This window comes from Numenius arquata, chromosome 17 (assembly GCF_964106895.1).
Source record: "Numenius arquata chromosome 17, bNumArq3.hap1.1, whole genome shotgun sequence".
NCBI lineage: Eukaryota > Metazoa > Chordata > Aves > Charadriiformes > Scolopacidae > Numenius > Numenius arquata.
The window spans coordinates 11,251,175-11,272,614 of NC_133592.1; the positions used below are offsets into that span (position 1 = coordinate 11,251,175).

General features: G+C 60.8%; 4 protein-coding genes across 4 annotated transcripts; all 4 read left to right on the top strand.

The window, feature by feature from the left end:
* Positions 1–238: 238 nt before the first annotated feature.
* LOC141473050 (ciliary microtubule associated protein 1A-like) lies at positions 239–2,757 on the top strand. The gene is made up of 6 exons (XM_074160360.1): positions 239–344; positions 866–1,066; positions 1,270–1,368; positions 1,630–1,751; positions 1,970–2,110; positions 2,671–2,757. The coding sequence occupies exons 1-6, from the start codon at positions 239–241 to the stop codon at positions 2,755–2,757; spliced, it is 756 nt and encodes a 251-aa protein (XP_074016461.1).
* Positions 2,758–6,180: 3,423 nt separating this feature from the next.
* Positions 6,181–8,699, top strand: LOC141473051 (ciliary microtubule associated protein 1A-like). Its single transcript, XM_074160361.1, has 6 exons — positions 6,181–6,286; positions 6,808–7,008; positions 7,212–7,310; positions 7,572–7,693; positions 7,912–8,052; positions 8,613–8,699. The coding sequence occupies exons 1-6, from the start codon at positions 6,181–6,183 to the stop codon at positions 8,697–8,699; spliced, it is 756 nt and encodes a 251-aa protein (XP_074016462.1).
* Positions 8,700–12,132: 3,433 nt separating this feature from the next.
* On the top strand, positions 12,133–14,662 carry LOC141473052 (ciliary microtubule associated protein 1A-like). Its single transcript, XM_074160362.1, has 6 exons — positions 12,133–12,238; positions 12,760–12,960; positions 13,169–13,267; positions 13,529–13,650; positions 13,869–14,009; positions 14,576–14,662. Exons 1-6 carry the CDS (start codon positions 12,133–12,135, stop codon positions 14,660–14,662), a joined length of 756 nt encoding a protein of 251 aa, XP_074016463.1.
* Positions 14,663–18,085: 3,423 nt separating this feature from the next.
* LOC141473054 (ciliary microtubule associated protein 1A-like) lies at positions 18,086–20,570 on the top strand. The gene is made up of 6 exons (XM_074160363.1): positions 18,086–18,191; positions 18,679–18,879; positions 19,083–19,181; positions 19,443–19,564; positions 19,783–19,923; positions 20,484–20,570. The coding sequence occupies exons 1-6, from the start codon at positions 18,086–18,088 to the stop codon at positions 20,568–20,570; spliced, it is 756 nt and encodes a 251-aa protein (XP_074016464.1).
* The last annotated feature ends 870 nt before the right edge of the window (positions 20,571–21,440 follow it).

A 21,440-nucleotide genomic window follows, 5' to 3' on the forward strand; every position in this document is an offset into this window, starting at 1 on the left:
CTACCCAGGGCCACCGGGCAGCCGGCACCAGAACCTCTGCTACCCTGTCCCTGCTGCGCTCGCCTCTCTGCGACTGCAATTTGGAGCACCGACTGGTCCATCGCACCCAGCCCCATGGCCACGGCTGAACAAGGTGAAGCCTCGCTGCTCCTCCTGGGGGGCTCCACAAGATGCCACCACCCGGACACCCCTCAGCAGCTCTCCCGCTCTTGCCCTAGGCTTTGGAGCCACCAGCAACATGGATGGAGCCTGGGTGGGCACCTGGAGACCCCACCGCCCGCGTGGTCCCGTCCTGGCCCAGTTCACTAGCCCGGGACCCAAGTACGCCATCCTCGGCACGACAGGTAACTGCTGCGAGGGAGACAGCAAGGCCACCGCCTCCAGGGGACACCGGCCACAGTATGGCCACCACCTCCAGGGGACACTGGCCACCGCCAGTGACACTTCCCCTGGGCTCCGAGCCTCCCTGCCCGACACCTCTGCCAGGAACTTGTTGCTCCCACCTCAGCCTGCTCTTTCCTCCCTTCTGCTCCTCCCTCTCCCTCTTCTCCTCCTCCTCTCCTCCAGCAAAGCAAAATCACAGAACCAAACTTTACATTTGCTCCAATTTAGTTCAGCCGCTGTTCAGGGGTTTAATCCTCCTCAACAGCGGCGTTTGGCTGATACCGAGGTTAGTGGCGCCGCGCCTGCACCGCTGTTGCTGGAAGTAATCGCCCCATGGGACTGGCCCCTGCTCTCATGCCTGGAGGAAAAAGTCCCAGGGGCAGGGAATTTCTGGGGTCGGCAACTCCCGCTGCTCCAGCCGGGAGCTGGCTTTCCACAGGCCCCTGCGGGCAGGGCTCCTCTCACCGCCTTCTCTCCCCAGGTCACCTGGCTCACAACCCTACCAAAACCAAAGCCCCAGCCTACAGCATCTCAGGGGCCAAACTGCCCCCGATCAGCAGCTGCTCTCCGGGTCCCCGCTACTTTGTGCCCCCCGCCATTACCAGGAACGGGAAGCACGTGTCTCCCGCCCAGAACATCTGCGGGCTTCCCAAGACCAAGACAGAGATCACCCCTGGGCCAAGTGAGTACGGTTTCTCCATCTGCCCGGCGGTGTGAGCACCCCGTCCTTCTGGCCCTATGACAGTGCTGGGGAACCCTCAGTTTGCACCCAGGGGGTCCCAGAGAGGCGGCCAACAGGGCTGAGGGCCTCCTCCTGAGCCGGCCTCTTGGGCTGGAGGGGAAGCCCCGGCTTCACCGCTTTTCTCCGCTTCTCCCTTGCCCCAGGCGACTACGCCACTGAGAAGGCCAACAGGCACGTCTTCAAGCGTCCACCAGAGCAGCCCATGGCGTTTCGGCATAAGGAGGCCCAAAGCCAGACACCGGGTGAGGAACGGGGAGACGTGCCTGTACTTGCAGCCGTGTCTCCCCCTGCAAACGTCTGCCGGGCAGCTTTGCCCCAGCCCCTGAGGACAGCCGGCACCGTGGGACACCGCCATCTCCCCACAAGCTGTTTCGTCCCCTCAGCATCCCCTTCTCCCACCCCACCCAGGACCAAGCTGAGGCTGGGAGCTGCCGGTGCCGGCAAGGAACACCCTTCCTGCCTCGCTCTCCGTGGCGTTCACACCTCTGCCCCTTCCCCTCCAGGTCCTGGCACCTACACCCTGCCCAGGCTCATTGGGCCCAACACCACCTACACCACGGCCAGCCCCTGCTACACCATGGTGGGCAAGAGGAAGCGTGGTGGTTTTGCTGAGGACCTCGCCAGGGTGAGCTGCTCTCCTCTGCTCTCTCCCGGCCCCCGCTGAAGCAGCAGAGCCCCACAGCCACGGCTCCCCCGGCTCTCTGCTGGTGACCCAAGGAGCTGCCCTTGTTGCCGTTGCTCCCCGCCTCTCCCACCGCTTCTCTGCCCAGCCAGCCCGCCTGGGCACCCGGCACGGGTCAACACTTGCCCTTTGCTCCAGCAACGTGCACCCCTCTCTTACAGACGCCAGGGCCGGCTGCTTTCCCAAAAGTGGAAGTGGATGTTTTCAAAGCAAGGTCTCCCAGCTACACCGCGGCAAGCAAAGTGGGAGCAGGAGGAGACCGTACCGTGAAGCCGGGGCCGGCAGACTACCGCGTGGGGAGGGTAAGGCAGCCGCCAGCCCCCTCCTCAGCTCTGCCACCACCAGCCATGACGCCTCTCCCCCTCCCCATGGGGCTCCCCAGTCCTCCCGGCCCCTCTCCACAGGCATGGGCCGCAGGACAGGGGGCTGCTCCCCGTCCTTGCCCACAGCCGGGCAGAGGGAGCCCAAAGGACACACCTGTGCCCTTCCCCGGCTCCGCCATTCAGTGCTTACCGGCGCTCACGCACCACCAGCTCTTCAGGAGGACATCCCACCACAGAGGGGATGAGCAGACCCGAAAGCGGCCCTTGCTCATGCCCTGGGGACCAGCTGGGAGGGCAGGGGGCTTCCAGCAAAGCCCATCGGGAGCCACAGGGCCTGCAGACCTGCAGCCAGCACCAGCCCTGGCCTGGCCCTGCCCGGTGGCCTGGGCATCTCGCTGCCTTTGGTGGCAAACACAAGAGCTTGCCTTTGCGTGGCTGCCTAAAAACCATGGAGTGGTGTGTTTTACGCAGGGCAGGTCTTCTGGAGAAGCAGGCACCATGATCACCTCCTGAGGGCTTTTTCTCTCTTCCCCTTCCAGGTGACGCTGACCAAGCCCGAGGCCCCCGCTTCCACCTTTGGGATCCGGCATTCCCTCTATACGACTCCTCTCATCCTGCCTCCCTGAGCAGCCCAGACCCCACTCCCCGCCTCCTACTGCTCCCTCGGTAAAACCCCAAGGATTTGGTTCCGCTTCCCCGAGACCTGTCGTTCCCACGCCCTCAGTAGGTGCCTGTTAGATATTTAGTGTTTCAGCTCTGTTCTCTGCTCTGTTTACTCGAGTGTTAGCTGTTAGTTAAGAAAAATAAAATTTGTTCTCTACACAAGGACTCGGTGTAAAGGAGCCCTGCGCTCCCCGTCTCTCCCGCTCTCCCCTCACACGCAGCCCTTTCACACAACAGGCAGCGTTGGACTTTGTACCCTATTTTTTCCCATCTCTGATTTTCGCCATTTTGAGCTCAGCAGGAAGACCGAGTGCTTCCCCAACGACCTGTGGCAATTTCCCTCTCGCTGTTAAAGAAGAAGCCTCAGAAGAGGCTCCCGACCACCCAGCCTTGCTTCAGGAGCACCCCGTGAGCTCAGACTCTGCCGACAAACCATCGCCAGGGTTTTGCAGGCCCAGTTTTTCAATGTCTTCCTCACTGAGATGGCTTCGTGCTGTCATTAGGTCATAGCACAAGGCACATGAGCTCATCGCTCATCATTAGCAACCAAGTGGGTCTTTGGCGAACTTCTCATCAGGTGGGATCAGAGCGTTATTGTTTGTACCTCCCTGCGGAGGTAACAAGGAGCTTGTAGCAGGAGTGTGAGCTCCGCCATTCCCTCCTGGCCCTCTCCATCCCTGCTGTCAGCATGACCTGCTGTCCCTGCATCCTCCGCAGGCACCTTTGGAGCCTTTGATGCCCTTTGTGAGGGCTGGTGTGGTTGAAATTGCATAATAAACTCACTAAACTGGACAGACCAACCCCAGAAGCACGTCACCGGGCACACGTGGACTGTGATCCATCACAGCAGGCTGAGACCCCCGGCTGTCACCCCTGTGTCCCTGCCGTGACACAGGAATGTCCCACAGACGGACCGGCCTGCCGGCGCCGGTGCCAGTCCATGTATGACATGTTAGCAAAGCAAAACCTCTGTCTTTTTGAGATAAACCACGGAGTTGTAATGGTTTCTTCTTGCACCCCAAAGGACTGAACACCCAGGCTGTTAACCGCGGCTCCATTTGCCTTTCTCCCCCTTTGCACCTGCAGCTCCTCACAAACCTTTTCCCCTTCTCCCGTTTGGTCTCTCTGATCCCCGAACCCCCCGCACCCGCCACCATTCCCCTTCCCTCCCCGCTCCCCACGGCAGCCCAGGCCTCATGGCAGCCACTCGGCCCCAGGGTCAGTTTCTGCTCGGGCCCCTCAGAACCAGCTGCTCCTGGGGGCTCCCCACACTCCTCCGTGGCAGGGGCTGAAACCCAGGGGGGCCCAGCCATGGAGCTCCCCACCACCGCCCATCGCCCCGCTTTCCACAGGGGAGGCGGCGCCAGCTTAGCCCCGGCCCTTTCCTCTGGGCAGGCGGCGCCATCTTGGTCGTGGCCATGAGGCGGTTGTGCAGCGCTGCCATGCTGCTCTGAGGGCTCGGCTTTGGCCGGGGCGGCCGCGGAGCCAGGCGATGAACCTGCGGAGATGCCAGCGTGTGCGAAAAGGGACTCTGCAGATCGCCTTTCTTGTGCAGACTGGCTCCTTGCAACCGTTTCTAAGTAAAGTACGCAAGTTCTGCTGGGCCCGGCTGCCCGCTGCGTCTGTCCCCTTCAGCTTCTGGGATAGTTCGTCCCCTGCGACCAGCAGGTCGTGGGTAACGATAATGACCCATGTTTGCTACCACACGTCCTTCATGTTGTCCTGTGCCGTCACATGGAGGAGGCTGCTCCGGCCCTGGCGACAAACTGCTCGGCCATGGCCATCCTCTGCCCTCAGCCACAAGGCTCTCTCAAGGAGCACAACGTCCCTGGCAGGCGGCTCCCGCCTCCCTGCCGCTCTGCTGCCCTATGGCTTGGAAAGCACAACACGCTGCTTCTTGTCGCTCCTGTCACCAAGCGTGATCCTGTGGTGGAGTGATGAGGGTGGCACTGACCATCTGAGTAGGTCTATGGCAACCAAACGGCTCGTTGTCTCCTGTGGAGTTAGTGGTTGAGGATTAGCTCGCCTGCGCTGGCTCTGCTGTTAAGGCTATGTAGTGGCCATTAAAAATGGTTCTGCTTCTGCTCTTTGGCCCCTGTGTGGAGTCCCGGGGTGGCCGCCGTGGCACAGGCAGCACGGGCAAGAGCGTGTGGCTCGGGTGTGAGGTGGGGAGATGGCAACGGGGACACCTTTGCTGGCTCCCCTTCCCGTAGAGCGGGCTGTGCTCAAGATTGCACACCAGCTTGTTCCAGAAAAAGGGAATTGTCCTTCCCTCTGTCCTCGCTGGATTTGTGAGTTCGTGTGGACTCAGTCTATCTGGTAGGAGAGTGCGAAGCTGAAGAGGAGTGGTGGGGCAGCATTGAGCAAGATGAAGAGGAGCCACTTCCTCGGGTGTTGAGGATGGACACTGTCCCTTCTGGTCCTTCCCTCCTGGTCCCATCTGTAAAGGAGCAGCTGAGGGCTCCAGAGTGAGCTGCGGTGGTGCTGTCTGCCCAGTTTTCCCTTGGGAATCACTGGGCATCCAGCTTTCAGGTTTTTGCTCTAGTCGCTGCTGAAATAGCCCTTCCCCTCCAGGTGACTCCGTGTGTGCCTCCTGGGGAGGCTCGGGGCACCACGAGTGTGGTCCAAAGAGAGCTGGCCATTCAGCTCATGCTCAGCCATTCATTTTGGATCCATTTTTGGATCCATTGCTATCAGAACTACTGCATTTATTTGGAGAAATGGTCAACCCTTGGAAAAAGTTGCTTTGGTTGAGGATGCGATTTCCTCAGGTCCTTCAGGGTTAAGTTGCCGGCCCCTGTGTACGTCTGTGTCTGTGGGTTGGAGGTGAGTCAGTATATAGAATAACGCTGTTCAGACTTTGTCAAAGCAAACAGCATCTTGTCCTAATGGCAAGAAGGAGGAAAAAAATGAGACAGCAAATCGAAGTTCCAGGTGTTCCAAGGTCCGTTCCCATTCTTGTGTGGCCCCAACTGCACCGGGACACACGGTGCCCAGAGAACGCAAACCTCCCCTCGTCACTTTTCCCCTCGTTGAACCATTCTGCCGTGCAGAGCTCATGAACGTGCACGTGCCCGGCCCCACCAGCTGTGTGACGTCACCAGCAGCTGTGTGATGTCACAGTGCGTCTCCGTGGCGAGCCAAGGCTCTACCCAGGGCCACCGGGCAGCCGGCACCAGAACCTCTGCTACCCTGTCCCTGCTGCGCTCGCCTCTCTGCGACTGCAATTTGGAGCACCGACTGGTCCATCGCACCCAGCCCCATGGCCACGGCTGAACAAGGTGAAGCCTCGCTGCTCCTCCTGGGGGGCTCCACAAGATGCCACCACCCGGACACCCCTCAGCAGCTCTCCCGCTCTTGCCCTAGGCTTTGGAGCCACCAGCAACATGGATGGAGCCTGGGTGGGCACCTGGAGACCCCACCGCCCGCGTGGTCCCGTCCTGGCCCAGTTCACTAGCCCGGGACCCAAGTACGCCATCCTCGGCACGACAGGTAACTGCCGCGAGGGAGACAGCAAGGCCACCGCCTCCAGGGGACACCGGCCACAGTATGGCCACCACCTCCAGGGGACACTGGCCACCGCCAGTGACGCTTCCCCTGGGCTCCGAGCCTCCCTGCCCGACACCTCTGCCAGGAACTTGTTGCTCCCACCTCAGCCTGCTCTTTCCTCCCTTCTGCTCCTCCCTCTCCCTCTTCTCCTCCTCCTCTCCTCCAGCAAAGCAAAATCACAGAACCAAACTTTACATTTGCTCCAATTTAGTTCAGCCGCTGTTCAGGGGTTTAATCCTCCTCAACAGCGGCGTTTGGCTGATACCGAGGTTAGTGGCGCCGCGCCTGCACCGCTGTTGCTGGAAGTAATCGCCCCATGGGACTGGCCCCTGCTCTCATGCCTGGAGGAAAAAGTCCCAGGGGCAGGGAATTTCTGGGGTCGGCAACTCCCGCTGCTCCAGCCGGGAGCTGGCTTTCCACAGGCCCCTGCGGGCAGGGCTCCTCTCACCGCCTTCTCTCCCCAGGTCACCTGGCTCACAACCCTACCAAAACCAAAGCCCCAGCCTACAGCATCTCAGGGGCCAAACTGCCCCCGATCAGCAGCTGCTCTCCGGGTCCCCGCTACTTTGTGCCCCCCGCCATTACCAGGAACGGGAAGCACGTGTCTCCCGCCCAGAACATCTGCGGGCTTCCCAAGACCAAGACAGAGATCACCCCTGGGCCAAGTGAGTACGGTTTCTCCATCTGCCCGGCGGTGTGAGCACCCCGTCCTTCTGGCCCTATGACAGTGCTGGGGAACCCTCAGTTTGCACCCAGGGGGTCCCAGAGAGGCGGCCAACAGGGCTGAGGGCCTCCTCCTGAGCCGGCCTCTTGGGCTGGAGGGGAAGCCCCGGCTTCACCGCTTTTCTCCGCTTCTCCCTTGCCCCAGGCGACTACGCCACTGAGAAGGCCAACAGGCACGTCTTCAAGCGTCCACCAGAGCAGCCCATGGCGTTTCGGCATAAGGAGGCCCAAAGCCAGACACCGGGTGAGGAACGGGGAGACGTGCCTGTACTTGCAGCCGTGTCTCCCCCTGCAAACGTCTGCCGGGCAGCTTTGCCCCAGCCCCTGAGGACAGCCGGCACCGTGGGACACCGCCATCTCCCCACAAGCTGTTTCGTCCCCTCAGCATCCCCTTCTCCCACCCCACCCAGGACCAAGCTGAGGCTGGGAGCTGCCGGTGCCGGCAAGGAACACCCTTCCTGCCTCGCTCTCCGTGGCGTTCACACCTCTGCCCCTTCCCCTCCAGGTCCTGGCACCTACACCCTGCCCAGGCTCATTGGGCCCAACACCACCTACACCACGGCCAGCCCCTGCTACACCATGGTGGGCAAGAGGAAGCGTGGTGGTTTTGCTGAGGACCTCGCCAGGGTGAGCTGCTCTCCTCTGCTCTCTCCCGGCCCCCGCTGAAGCAGCAGAGCCCCACAGCCACGGCTCCCCCGGCTCTCTGCTGGTGACCCAAGGAGCTGCCCTTGTTGCCGTTGCTCCCCGCCTCTCCCACCGCTTCTCTGCCCAGCCAGCCCGCCTGGGCACCCGGCACGGGTCAACACTTGCCCTTTGCTCCAGCAACGTGCACCCCTCTCTTACAGACGCCAGGGCCGGCTGCTTTCCCAAAAGTGGAAGTGGATGTTTTCAAAGCAAGGTCTCCCAGCTACACCGCGGCAAGCAAAGCGGGAGCAGGAGGAGACCGTACCGTGAAGCCGGGGCCGGCAGACTACCGCGTGGGGAGGGTAAGGCAGCCGCCAGCCCCCTCCTCAGCTCTGCCACCACCAGCCATGACGCCTCTCCCCCTCCCCATGGGGCTCCCCAGTCCTCCCGGCCCCTCTCCACAGGCATGGGCCGCAGGACAGGGGGCTGCTCCCCGTCCTTGCCCACAGCCGGGCAGAGGGAGCCCAAAGGACACACCTGTGCCCTTCCCCGGCTCCGCCATTCAGTGCTTACCGGCGCTCACGCACCACCAGCTCTTCAGGAGGACATCCCACCACAGAGGGGATGAGCAGACCCGAAAGCGGCCCTTGCTCATGCCCTGGGGACCAGCTGGGAGGGCAGGGGGCTTCCAGCAAAGCCCATCGGGAGCCACAGGGCCTGCAGACCTGCAGCCAGCACCAGCCCTGGCCTGGCCCTGCCCGGTGGCCTGGGCATCTCGCTGCCTTTGGTGGCAAACACAAGAGCTTGCCTTTGCGTGGCTGCCTAAAAACCATGGAGTGGTGTGTTTTACGCAGGGCAGGTCTTCTGGAGAAGCAGGCACCATGATCACCTCCTGAGGGCTTTTTCTCTCTTCCCCTTCCAGGTGACGCTGACCAAGCCCGAGGCCCCCGCTTCCACCTTTGGGATCCGGCATTCCCTCTATACGACTCCTCTCATCCTGCCTCCCTGAGCAGCCCAGACCCCACTCCCCGCCTCCTACTGCTCCCTCGGTAAAACCCCAAGGATTTGGTTCCGCTTCCCCGAGACCTGTCGTTCCCACGCCCTCAGTAGGTGCCTGTTAGATATTTAGTGTTTCAGCTCTGTTCTCTGCTCTGTTTACTCGAGTGTTAGCTGTTAGTTAAGAAAAATAAAATTTGTTCTCTACACAAGGACTCGGTGTAAAGGAGCCCTGCGCTCCCCGTCTCTCCCGCTCTCCCCTCACACGCAGCCCTTTCACACAACAGGCAGCGTTGGACTTTGTACCCTATTTTTTCCCATCTCTGATTTTCGCCATTTTGAGCTCAGCAGGAAGACCGAGTGCTTCCCCAACGACCTGTGGCAATTTCCCTCTCGCTGTTAAAGAAGAAGCCTCAGAAGAGGCTCCCGACCACCCAGCCTTGCTTCAGGAGCACCCCGTGAGCTCAGACTCTGCCGACAAACCATCGCCAGGGTTTTGCAGGCCCAGTTTTTCAATGTCTTCCTCACTGAGATGGCTTCGTGCTGTCATTAGGTCATAGCACAAGGCACATGAGCTCATCGCTCATCATTAGCAACCAAGTGGGTCTTTGGCGAACTTCTCATCAGGTGGGATCAGAGCGTTATTGTTTGTACCTCCCTGCGGAGGTAACAAGGAGCTTGTAGCAGGAGTGTGAGCTCCGCCATTCCCTCCTGGCCCTCTCCATCCCTGCTGTCAGCATGACCTGCTGTCCCTGCATCCTCCGCAGGCACCTTTGGAGCCTTTGATGCCCTTTGTGAGGGCTGGTGTGGTTGAAATTGCATAATAAACTCACTAAACTGGACAGACCAACCCCAGAAGCACGTCACCGGGCACACGTGGACTGTGATCCATCACAGCAGGCTGAGACCCCCGGCTGTCACCCCTGTGTCCCTGCCGTGACACAGGAATGTCCCACAGACGGACCGGCCTGCCGGCGCCGGTGCCAGTCCATGTATGACATGTTAGCAAAGCAAAACCTCTGTCTTTTTGAGATAAACCACGGAGTTGTAATGGTTTCTTCTTGCACCCCAAAGGACTGAACACCCAGGCTGTTAACCGCGGCTCCATTTGCCTTTCTCCCCCTTTGCACCTGCAGCTCCTCACAAACCTTTTCCCCTTCTCCCGTTTGGTCTCTCTGATCCCCGAACCCCCCGCACCCGCCACCATTCCCCTTCCCTCCCCGCTCCCCACGGCAGCCCAGGCCTCATGGCAGCCACTCGGCCCCAGGGTCAGTTTCTGCTCGGGCCCCTCAGAACCAGCTGCTCCTGGGGGCTCCCCACACTCCTCCGTGGCAGGGGCTGAAACCCAGGGGGGCCCAGCCATGGAGCTCCCCACCACCGCCCATCGCCCCGCTTTCCACAGGGGAGGCGGCGCCAGCTTAGCCCCGGCCCTTTCCTCTGGGCAGGCGGCGCCATCTTGGTCGTGGCCATGAGGCGGTTGTGCAGCGCTGCCATGCTGCTCTGAGGGCTCGGCTTTGGCCGGGGCGGCCGCGGAGCCAGGCGATGAACCTGCGGAGATGCCAGCGTGTGCGAAAAGGGACTCTGCAGATCGCCTTTCTTGTGCAGACTGGCTCCTTGCAACCGTTTCTAAGTAAAGTACGCAAGTTCTGCTGGGCCCGGCTGCCCGCTGCGTCTGTCCCCTTCAGCTTCTGGGATAGTTCGTCCCCTGCGACCAGCAGGTCGTGGGTAACGATAATGACCCATGTTTGCTACCACACATGTCCTTCATGTTGTCCTGTGCCGTCACATGGAGGAGGCTGCTCCGGCCCTGGCGACAAACTGCTCGGCCATGGCCATCCTCTGCCCTCAGCCACAAGGCTCTCTCAAGGAGCACAACGTCCCTGGCAGGCGGCTCCCGCCTCCCTGCCGCTCTGCTGCCCTATGGCTTGGAAAGCACAACACGCTGCTTCTTGTCGCTCCTGTCACCAAGCGTGATCCTGTGGTGGAGTGATGAGGGTGGCACTGACCATCTGAGTAGGTCTATGGCAACCAAACGGCTCGTTGTCTCCTGTGGAGTTAGTGGTTGAGGATTAGCTCGCCTGCGCTGGCTCTGCTGTTAAGGCTATGTAGTGGCCATTAAAAATGGTTCTGCTTCTGCTCTTTGGCCCCTGTGTGGAGTCCCGGGGTGGCCGCCGTGGCACAGGCAGCACGGGCAAGAGCGTGTGGCTCGGGTGTGAGGTGGGGAGATGGCAACGGGGACACCTTTGCTGGCTCCCCTTCCCGTAGAGCGGGCTGTGCTCAAGATTGCACACCAGCTTGTTCCAGAAAAAGGGAATTGTCCTTCCCTCTGTCCTCGCTGGATTTGTGAGTTCGTGTGGACTCAGTCTATCTGGTAGGAGAGTGCGAAGCTGAAGAGGAGTGGTGGGGCAGCATTGAGCAAGATGAAGAGGAGCCACTTCCTCGGGTGTTGAGGATGGACACTGTCCCTTCTGGTCCTTCCCTCCTGGTCCCATCTGTAAAGGAGCAGCTGAGGGCTCCAGAGTGAGCTGCGGTGGTGCTGTCTGCCCAGTTTTCCCTTGGGAATCACTGGGCATCCAGCTTTCAGGTTTTTGCTCTAGTCGCTGCTGAAATAGCCCTTCCCCTCCAGGTGACTTCGTGTGTCCCTCCTGGGGACGCTCGGGGCACCACGAGTGTGGTCCAAAGCGAGCTGGCCATTCAGCTCATGCTCAGCCATTCATTTTGGATCCATTGCTATCAGAACTACTGCATTTATTTGGAGAAGTGGTCAACCCTTGGAAAAAGTTGCTTTGGTTGAGGATGCGATTTCCTCAGGTCCTTCAGGGTTAAGTTGCCGGCCCCTGTGTACGTCTGTGTCTGTGGGTTGGAGGTGAGTCAGTATATAGAATAACGCTGTCCAGACTTTGTCAAAGCAAAGAGCATCTTGTCCTAATGGCAAGAAGGAGGAAAAAAATGAGACAGCAAATCGAAGTTCCAGGTGTTCCAAGGTCCGTCCCCATTCTTGTGTGGCCCCAACTGCACCAGGACACACGGTGCCCAGAGAACGCAAACCTCCCCTCGTCACTTTTCCCCTCGTTGAACCATTCTGCCGTGCAGAGCTCATGAACGTGCACGTGCCCGGCCCCACCAGCTGTGTGACGTCACCAGCAGCTGTGTGACGTCACCAGCAGCTGTGTGATGTCACAGTGCGTCTCCGTGGCGAGCCAAGGCTCTACCCAGGGCCACCGGGCAGCCGGCACCAGAACCTCTGCTACCCTGTCCCTGCTGCGCTCGTCTCTCTGCGACTGCAATTTGGAACACCGACTGGTCCATCGCACCCAGCCCCATGGCCACGGCTGAACAAGGTGAAGCCTCGCTGCTCCTCCTGGGGGGCTCCACAAGATGCCACCACCCGGACACCCCTCAGCAGCTCTCCCGCTCTTGCCCTAGGCTTTGGAGCCACCAGCAACATGGATGGAGCCTGGGTGGGCACCTGGAGACCCCACCGCCCGCGCGGTCCCGTCCTGGCCCAGTTCACCAGCCCGGGACCCAAGTACGCCATCCTCGGCACGACAGGTAACTGCCGCGAGGGAGACAGCAAGGCCACCGCCTCCAGGGGACACCGGCCACAGTGTGGCCACCACCTCCAGGGGACACTGGCCACCGCCAGTGACGCTTCCCCTGGGCTCCGAGCCTCCCTGCCCGACACCTCTGCCAGGAACTTGTTGCTCCCACCTCAGCCTGCTCTTTCCTCCCTTCTGCTCCTCCCTCTCCCTCTTCTCCTCCTCCTCTCCTCCAGCAAAGCAAAATCACAGAACCAAACTTTACATTTGCTCCAATTTAGTTCAGCCGCTGTTTTGGGGGTTAATCCTCCTCAACAGCGGCGTTTGGCTGATACCGAGGTTAGTGGCGCCGCGCCTGCACCGCTGTTGCTGGAAGTAATCGCCCCATGGGACTGGCCCCTGCTCTCATGCCTGGAGGAAAAAGTCCCAGGGGCAGGGAATTTCTGGGGTCGGCAACTCCCGCTGCTCCAGCCGGGAGCTGGCTTTCCACAGGCCCCTGCGGGCAGGGCTCCTCTCACCGCCTTCTCTCCCCAGGTCACCTGGCTCACAACCCTACCAAAACCAAAGCCCCAGCCTACAGCATCTCAGGGGCCAAACTGCCCCCGATCAGCAGCTGCTCTCCGGGTCCCCGCTACTTTGTGCCCCCCGCCATTACCAGGAACGGGAAGCACGTGTCTCCCGCCCAGAACATCTGCGGGCTTCCCAAGATCAAGACAGAGATCACCCCTGGGCCAAGTGAGTACGGTTTCTCCAGAACCTCTGCCCGGCAGTGTGAGCACCCCGTCCTTCTGGCCCTATGACAGTGCTGGGGAACCCTCAGTTTGCACCCAGGGTGTCCCAGAGAGGCGGCCAACAGGGCTGAGGGCCTCCTCCTGAGCCGGCCTCTTGGGCTGGAGGGGAAGCCCCGGCTTCACCGCTTTTCTCCGCTTCTCCCCTGCCCCAGGCGACTACGCCACTGAGAAGGCCAACAGGCACGTCTTCAAGCGTCCACCGGAGCAGCCCATGGCGTTTCGGCATAAGGAGGCCCAAAGCCAGACACCGGGTGAGGAACGGGGAGACGTGCCTGTACTTGCAGCCGTGTCTCCCCCTGCAAACGTCTGCCGGGCAGCTTTGCCCCAGCCCCTGAGGACAGCCGGCACCGTGGGACACCGCCATCTCCCCACAAGCTGTTTCGTCCCCTCAGCATCCCCTTCTCCCACCCCACCCAGGACCAAGCTGAGGCTGGGAGCTGCCGGTGCCGGCAAGGAACACCCTTCCTGCCTCGCTCTCCGTGGCGTTCACACCTCTGCCCCTTCCCCTCCAGGTCCTGGCACCTACACCCTGCCCAGGCTCATTGGGCCCAACACCACCTACACCACGGCCAGCCCCTGCTACACCATGGTGGGCAAGAGGAAGCGTGGTGGTTTTGCTGAGGACCTCGCCAGGGTGAGCTGCTCTCCTCTGCTCTCTCCCGGCCCCCGCTGAAGCAGCAGAGCCCCACAGCCACGGCTCCCCCGGCTCTCTGCTGGTGACCCAAGGAGCTGCCCTTGTTGCCGTTGCTCCCTGCCTCTCCCACCGCTTCTCTGCCCAGCCAGCCCGCCTGGGCACCCGGCACGGGTCAACACTTGCCCTTTGCTCCAGCAACGTGCACCCCTCTCTTACAGACGCCAGGGCCGGCTGCTTTCCCAAAAGTGGAAGTGGATGTTTTCAAAGCAAGGTCTCCCAGCTACACCGCGGCAAGCAAAGCGGGAGCAGGAGGAGACCGTACTGTGAAGCCGGGGCCGGCAGACTACCGCGTGGGGAGGGTAAGGCAGCCGCCAGCCCCCTCCTCAGCTCTGCCACCACCAGCTCTGACGCCTCTCCCCCTCCCCATGGGGCTCCCCAGTCCTCCCGGCCCCTCTCCACAGGCATGGGCCGCAGGACAGGGGGCTGCTCCCCGTCCTTGCCCACAGCCGGGCAGAGGGAGCCCAAAGGACACACCTGTGCCCTTCCCCGGCTCCGCCATTCAGTGCTTACCGGCGCTCACGCACCACCAGCTCTTCAGGAGGACATCCCACCACAGAGGGGATGAGCAGACCCGAAAGCGGCCCTTGCTCATGCCCTGGGTACCAGCTGGGAGGGCAGGGGGCTTCCAGCAAAGCCCATCGGGAGCCAGAGGGGCTGCAGACCTGCAGCCAGCGCCAGCCCTGGCCTGGCCCTGCCCGGTGGCCTGGGCATCTCGCTGCCTTTGGTGGCAAACACAAGAGCTTGCCTTTGCGTGGCTGCCTAAAAACCACGGAGTGGTGTGTTTTACGCAGGGCAGGTCTTCTGGAGAAGCAGGCACCACGAAGAAAGCAACCTCCTGAGGGCTTTTTCTCTCTTCCCCTTCCAGGTGACGCTGACCAAGCCCGAGGCCCCCGCTTCCACCTTTGGGATCCGGCATTCCCTCTATACGACTCCTCTCATCCTGCCTCCCTGAGCAGCCCAGACCCCACTCCCCGCCTCCCACTGCTCCCTCGGTAAAACCCCAAGGATTTGGTTCCGCTTCCCCGAGACCTGTCGTTCCCACGCCCTCAGTAGGTGCCTGTTAGATATTTAGTGTTTCAGCTCTGTTCTCTGCTCTGTTTACTCGAGTGTTAGCTGTTAGTTAAGAAAAATAAAATTTGTTCTCTACACAAGGACTCGGTGTAAAGGAGCCCTGCGCTCCCCGTCTCTCCCGCTCTCCCCTCACACGCAGCCCTTTCACACAACGGGCAGCGTTGGACTTTGTACCCTATTTTTTCCCATCTCTGATTTTCGCCATTTTGAGCTCAGCAGGAAGACCGAGTGCTTCCCCAACGACCTGTGGCAATTTCCCTCTCGCTGTTAAAGAAGAAGCCTCAGAAGAGGCTCCCGACCACCCAGCCTTGCTTCAGGAGCACCCCGTGAGCTCAGACTCTGCCGACAAACCATCGCCAGGGTTTTGCTGGCCCAGTTTTTCAATGTCTTCCTCACTGAGATGGCTTCGTGCTGTCATTAGGTCATAGCACAAGGCACATGAGCTCATCGCTCGTCATTAGCAACCAAGTGGGTCTTTGGCGAACTTCTCATCAGGTGGGATCAGAGCGTTATTGTTTGTACCTCCCTGCGGAGGTAACAAGGAGCTTGTAGCAGGAGCGTGAGCTCCGCCATTCCCTCCTGGCCCTCTCCATCCCTGCTGTCAGCATGACCTGCTGGCCCTGCATCCTCCGCAGGCACCTTTGGAGCCTTTGATGCCCTTTGTGAGGGCTGGTGTGGTTGAAATTGCATAATAAACTCACTAAACTGGACAGACCAACCCCAGAAGCACGTCACCGGGCACACATGGACTGTGATCCGTCACAGCAGGCTGAGACCCCCGGCTGTCACCCCTGTGTCCCTGCCGTGACACAGGAATGTCCCACGGACGGACCGGCCTGCCGGCGCCGGTGCCAGTCCATGTATGACATGTTAGCAAAGCAAAACCTCTGTCTTTTTGAGATAAACCACGGAGTTGTAATGGTTTCTTCTTGCACCCCAAAGGACTGAACACCCAGGCTGTTAACCCCGGCTCCATTTGCCTTTCTCCCCCTTTGCACCTGCAGCTCCTCACAAACCTTTTCCCCTTCTCCCGTTTGGTCTCTCTGATCCCCGAACCCCCCTCGCCCGCCACCATTCCCCTTCCCTCCCCGCTCCCCACGGCAGCCCAGGCCTCATGGCAGCCACTCGGCCCCAGGGTCAGTTTCTGCTCGGGCCCCTCAGAACCAGCTGCTCCTGGGGGCTCCCCACACTCCTCCGTGGCAGGGGCTGAAACCCAGGGGGACCCAGCCATGGAGCTCCCCACCACCGCCCATCGCCCCGCTTTCCACAGGGGAGGCGGCGCCAGCTTAGCCCCGGCCCTTTCCTCTGGGCAGGCGGCGCCATCTTGGTCGTGGCCATGAGGCGGTTGTGCAGCGCTGCCATGCTGCTCTGAGGGCTCGGCTTTGGCCGGGGCGGCCGCGGAGCCAGGCGATGAACCTGCGGAGATGCCAGCGTGTGCGAAAAGGGACTCTGCAGATCGCCTTTCTTGTGCAGACTGGCTCCTTGCAACCGTTTCTAAGTAAAGTACGCAAGTTCTGCTGGGCCCGGCTGCCCGCTGCGTCTGTCCCCTTCAGCTTCTGGGATCGTTCGTCCCCTGCGACCAGCAGGTCGTGGGTAACGATAATGACCCATGTTTGCTACCACACGTCCTTCATGTTGTCCTGTGCCGTCACATGGAGGAGGCTGCTCCGGCCCTGGCGACAAACTGCTCGGCCATGGCCATCCTCTGCCCTCAGCCACAAGGCTCTCTCAAGGAGCACAACGTCCCTGGCAGGCGGCTCCCGCCTCCCTGCCGCTCTGCTGCCCTATGGCTTGGAAAGCACAACACGCTGCTTCTTGTCGCTCCTGTCACCAAGCGTGATCCTGTGGTGGAGTGATGAGGGTGGCACTGACCATCTGAGTAGGTCTATGGCAACCAAACGGCTCGTTGTCTCCTGTGGAGTTAGTGGTTGAGGATTAGCTCGCCTGCGCTGGCTCTGCTGTTAAGGCTATGTAGTGGCCATTAAAAATGGTTCTGCTTCTGCTCTTTGGCCCCTGTGTGGAGTCCCGGGGTGGCCGCCGTGGCACAGGCAGCACGGGCAAGAGCGTGTGGCTCGGGTGTGAGGTGGGGAGATGGCAACGGGGACACCTTTGCTGGCTCCCCTTCCCGTAGAGCGGGCTGTGCTCAAGATTGCACACCAGCTTGTTCCAGAAAAAGGGAATTGTCCTTCCCTCTGTCCTCGCTGGATTTGTGAGTTCGTGCGGACTCAGTCTATCTGGTAGGACAGTGCGAAGCTGAAGAGGAGTGGTGGGGCAGCATTGAGCAAGATGAAGAGGAGCCACTTCCTCGGGTGTTGAGGATGGACACTGTCCCTTCTGGTCCTTCCCTCCTGGTCCCATCTGTAAAGGAGCAGCTGAGGGCTCCAGAGTGAGCTGCGGTGGTGCTGTCTGCCCAGTTTTCCCTTGGGAATCACTGGGCATCCAGCTTTCAGGTTTTTGCTCTAGTCGCTCCTGAAATAGCCCTTCCCCTCCAGGTGACTCCGTGTGTGCCTCCTGGGGAGGCTCGGGGCACCACGAGTGTGGTCCAAAGAGAGCTGGCCATTCAGCTCATGCTCAGCCATTCATTTTGGATCCATTTTTGGATCCATTGCTATCAGAACTACTGCATTTATTTGGAGAAATGGTCAACCCTTGGAAAAAGTTGCTTTGGTTGAGGATGCGGTTTCCTCAGGTCCTTCAGGGTTAAGTTGCCGGCCCCTGTGTACGTCTGTGTCTGTGGGTTGGAGGTGAGTCAGTATATAGAATAACGCTGTTCAGACTTTGTCAAAGCAAACAGCATCTTGTCCTAATGGCAAGAAGGAGGAAAAAAATGAGACAGCAAATCGAAGTTCCAGGTGTTCCAAGGTCCGTTCCCATTCTTGTGTGGCCCCAACTGCACCGGGACACACGGTGCCCAGAGAACGCAAACCTCCCCTCGTCACTTTTCCCCTCGTTGAACCATTCTGCCGTGCAGAGCTCATGAACGTGCACGTGCCCGGCCCCACCAGCTGTGTGACGTCACCAGCAGCTGTGTGATGTCACAGTGCGTCTCCGTGGCGAGCCAAGGCTCTACCCAGGGCCACCGGGCAGCCGGCACCAGAACCTCTGCTACCCTGTCCCTGCTGCGCTCGCCTCTCTGCGACTGCAATTTGGAGCACCGACTGGTCCATCGCACCCAGCCCCATGGCCACGGCTGAACAAGGTGAAGCCTCGCTGCTCCTCCTGGGGGGCTCCACAAGATGCCACCACCCGGACACCCCTCAGCAGCTCTCCCGCTCTTGCCCTAGGCTTTGGAGCCACCAGCAACATGGATGGAGCCTGGGTGGGCACCTGGAGACCCCACCGCCCGCGCGGTCCCATCCTGGCCCAGTTCACTAGCCCGGGACCCAAGTACGCCATTCTCGGCACGACAGGTAACTGCCGCGAGTGAGACAGCAAGGCCACCACCTCCAGGGGACACTGGCCACCGCCAGTGACACTTCCCCTGGGCTCCGAGCCTCCCTGCCCGACACCTCTGCCAGGAACTTGTTGCTCCCACCTCAGCCTGCTCTTTCCTCCCTTCTGCTCCTCCCTCTCCCTCTTCTCCTCCTCCTCTCCTCCAGCAAAGCAAAATCACAGAACCAAACTTTACATTTGCTCCAATTTAGTTCAGCCGCTGTTCAGGGGTTTAATCCTCCTCAACAGCGGCGTTTGGCTGATACCGAGGTTAGTGGCGCCGTGCCTGCACCGCTGTTGCTGGAAGTAATCGCCCCATGGGACTGGCCCCTGCCCTCATGCCTGGAGGAAAAAGTCCCAGGGGCAGGGAATTTCTGGGGTCGGCAACTCCCGCTGCTCCAGCCGGGAGCTGGCTTTCCACAGGCCCCTGCGGGCAGGGCTCCTCTCACCGCCTTCTCTCCCCAGGTCACCTGGCTCACAACCCTACCAAAACCAAAGCCCCAGCCTACAGCATCTCAGGGGCCAAACTGCCCCCGATCAGCAGCTGCTCTCCGGGTCCCCGCTACTTTGTGCCCCCCGCCATTACCAGGAACGGGAAGCACGTGTCTCCCGCCCAGAACATCTGCGGGCTTCCCAAGACCAAGACAGAGATCACCCCTGGGCCAAGTGAGTACGGTTTCTCCATCTGCCCGGCGGTGTGAGCACCCCGTCCTTCTGGCCCTATGACAGTGCTGGGGAACCCTCAGTTTGCACCCAGGGGGTCCCAGAGAGGCGGCCAACAGGGCTGAGGGCCTCCTCCTGAGCCGGCCTCTTGGGCTGGAGGGGAAGCCCCGGCTTCACCGCTTTTCTCCGCTTCTCCCTTGCCCCAGGCGACTACGCCACTGAGAAGGCCAACAGGCACGTCTTCAAGCGTCCACCCGAGCAGCCCATGGCGTTTCGGCATAAGGAGGCCCAAAGCCAGACACCGGGTGAGGAACGGGGAGACGTGCCTGTACTTGCAGCCGTGTCTCCCCCTGCAAACGTCTGCCGGGCAGCTTTGCCCCAGCCCCTGAGGACAGCCGGCACCGTGGGACACCGCCATCTCCCCACAAGCTGTTTCGTCCCCTCAGCATCCCCTTCTCCCACCCCACCCAGGACCAAGCTGAGGCTGGGAGCTGCCGGTGCCGGCAAGGAACACCCTTCCTGCCTCGCTCTCCGTGGCGTTCACACCTCTGCCCCTTCCCCTCCAGGTCCTGGCACCTACACCCTGCCCAGGCTCATTGGGCCCAACACCACCTACACCACGGCCAGCCCCTGCTACACCATGGTGGGCAAGAGGAAGCGTGGTGGTTTTGCTGAGGACCTCGCCAGGGTGAGCTGCTCTCCTCTGCTCTCTCCCGGCCCCCGCTGAAGCAGCAGAGCCCCACAGCCACGGCTCCCCCGGCTCTCTGCTGGTGACCCAAGGAGCTGCCCTTGTTGCCGTTGCTCCCCGCCTCTCCCACCGCTTCTCTGCCCAGCCAGCCCGCCTGGGCACCCGGCACGGGTCAACACTTGCCCTTTGCTCCAGCAACGTGCACCCCTCTCTTACAGACGCCAGGGCCGGCTGCTTTCCCAAAAGTGGAAGTGGATGTTTTCAAAGCAAGGTCTCCCAGCTACACCGCGGCAAGCAAAGCGGGAGCAGGAGGAGACCGTACCGTGAAGCCGGGGCCGGCAGACTACCGCGTGGGGAGGGTAAGGCAGCCGCCAGCCCCCTCCTCAGCTCTGCCACCACCAGCCATGACGCCTCTCCCCCTCCCCATGGGGCTCCCCAGTCCTCCCGGCCCCTCTCCACAGGCATGGGCCGCAGGACAGGGGGCTGCTCCCCGTCCTTGCCCACAGCCGGGCAGAGGGAGCCCAAAGGACACACCTGTGCCCTTCCCCGGCTCCGCCATTCAGTGCTTACCGGCGCTCACGCACCACCAGCTCTTCAGGAGGACATCCCACCACAGAGGGGATGAGCAGACCCGAAAGCGGCCCTTGCTCATGCCCTGGGGACCAGCTGGGAGGGCAGGGGGCTTCCAGCAAAGCCCATCGGGAGCCACAGGGCCTGCAGACCTGCAGCCAGCACCAGCCCTGGCCTGGCCCTGCCCGGTGGCCTGGGCATCTCGCTGCCTTTGGTGGCAAACACAAGAGCTTGCCTTTGCGTGGCTGCCTAAAAACCATGGAGTGGTGTGTTTTACGCAGGGCAGGTCTTCTGGAGAAGCAGGCACCATGATCACCTCCTGAGGGCTTTTTCTCTCTTCCCCTTCCAGGTGACGCTGACCAAGCCCGAGGCCCCCGCTTCCACCTTTGGGATCCGGCATTCCCTCTATACGACTCCTCTCATCCTGCCTCCCTGAGCAGCCCAGACCCCACTCCCCGCCTCCTACTGCTCCCTCGGTAAAACCCCAAGGATTTGGTTCCGCTTCCCCGAGACCTGTCGTTCCCACGCCCTCAGTAGGTGCCTGTTAGATATTTAGTGTTTCAGCTCTGTTCTCTGCTCTGTTTACTCGAGTGTTAGCTGTTAGTTAAGAAAAATAAAATTTGTTCTCTACACAAGGACTCGGTGTAAAGGAGCCCTGCGCTCCCCGTCTCTCCCGCTCTCCCCTCACACGCAGCCCTTTCACACAACAGGCAGCGTTGGACTTTGTACCCTATTTTTTCCCATCTCTGATTTTCGCCATTTTGAGCTCAGCAGGAAGACCGAGTGCTTCCCCAACGACCTGTGGCAATTTCCCTCTCGCTGTTAAAGAAGAAGCCTCAGAAGAGGCTCCCGACCACCCAGCCTTGCTTCAGGAGCACCCCGTGAGCTCAGACTCTGCCGACAAACCATCGCCAGGGTTTTGCAGGCCCAGTTTTTCAATGTCTTCCTCACTGAGATGGCTTCGTGCTGTCATTAGGTCATAGCACAAGGCACATGAGCTCATCGCTCGTCATTAGCAACCAAGTGGGTCTTTGGCGAACTTCTCATCAGGTGGGATCAGAGCGTTATTGTTTGTACCTCCCTGCGGAGGTAACAAGGAGCTTGTAGCAGGAGCGTGAGCTCCGCCATTCCCTCCTGGCCCTCTCCATCCCTGCTGTCAGCATGACCTGCTGTCCCTGCATCCTCCGCAGGCACCTTTGGAGCCTTTGATGCCCTTTGTGAGGGCTGGTGTGGTTGAAATTGCATAATAAACTCACTAAACTGGACAGACCAACCCCAGAAGCACGTCACCGGGCACACGTGGACT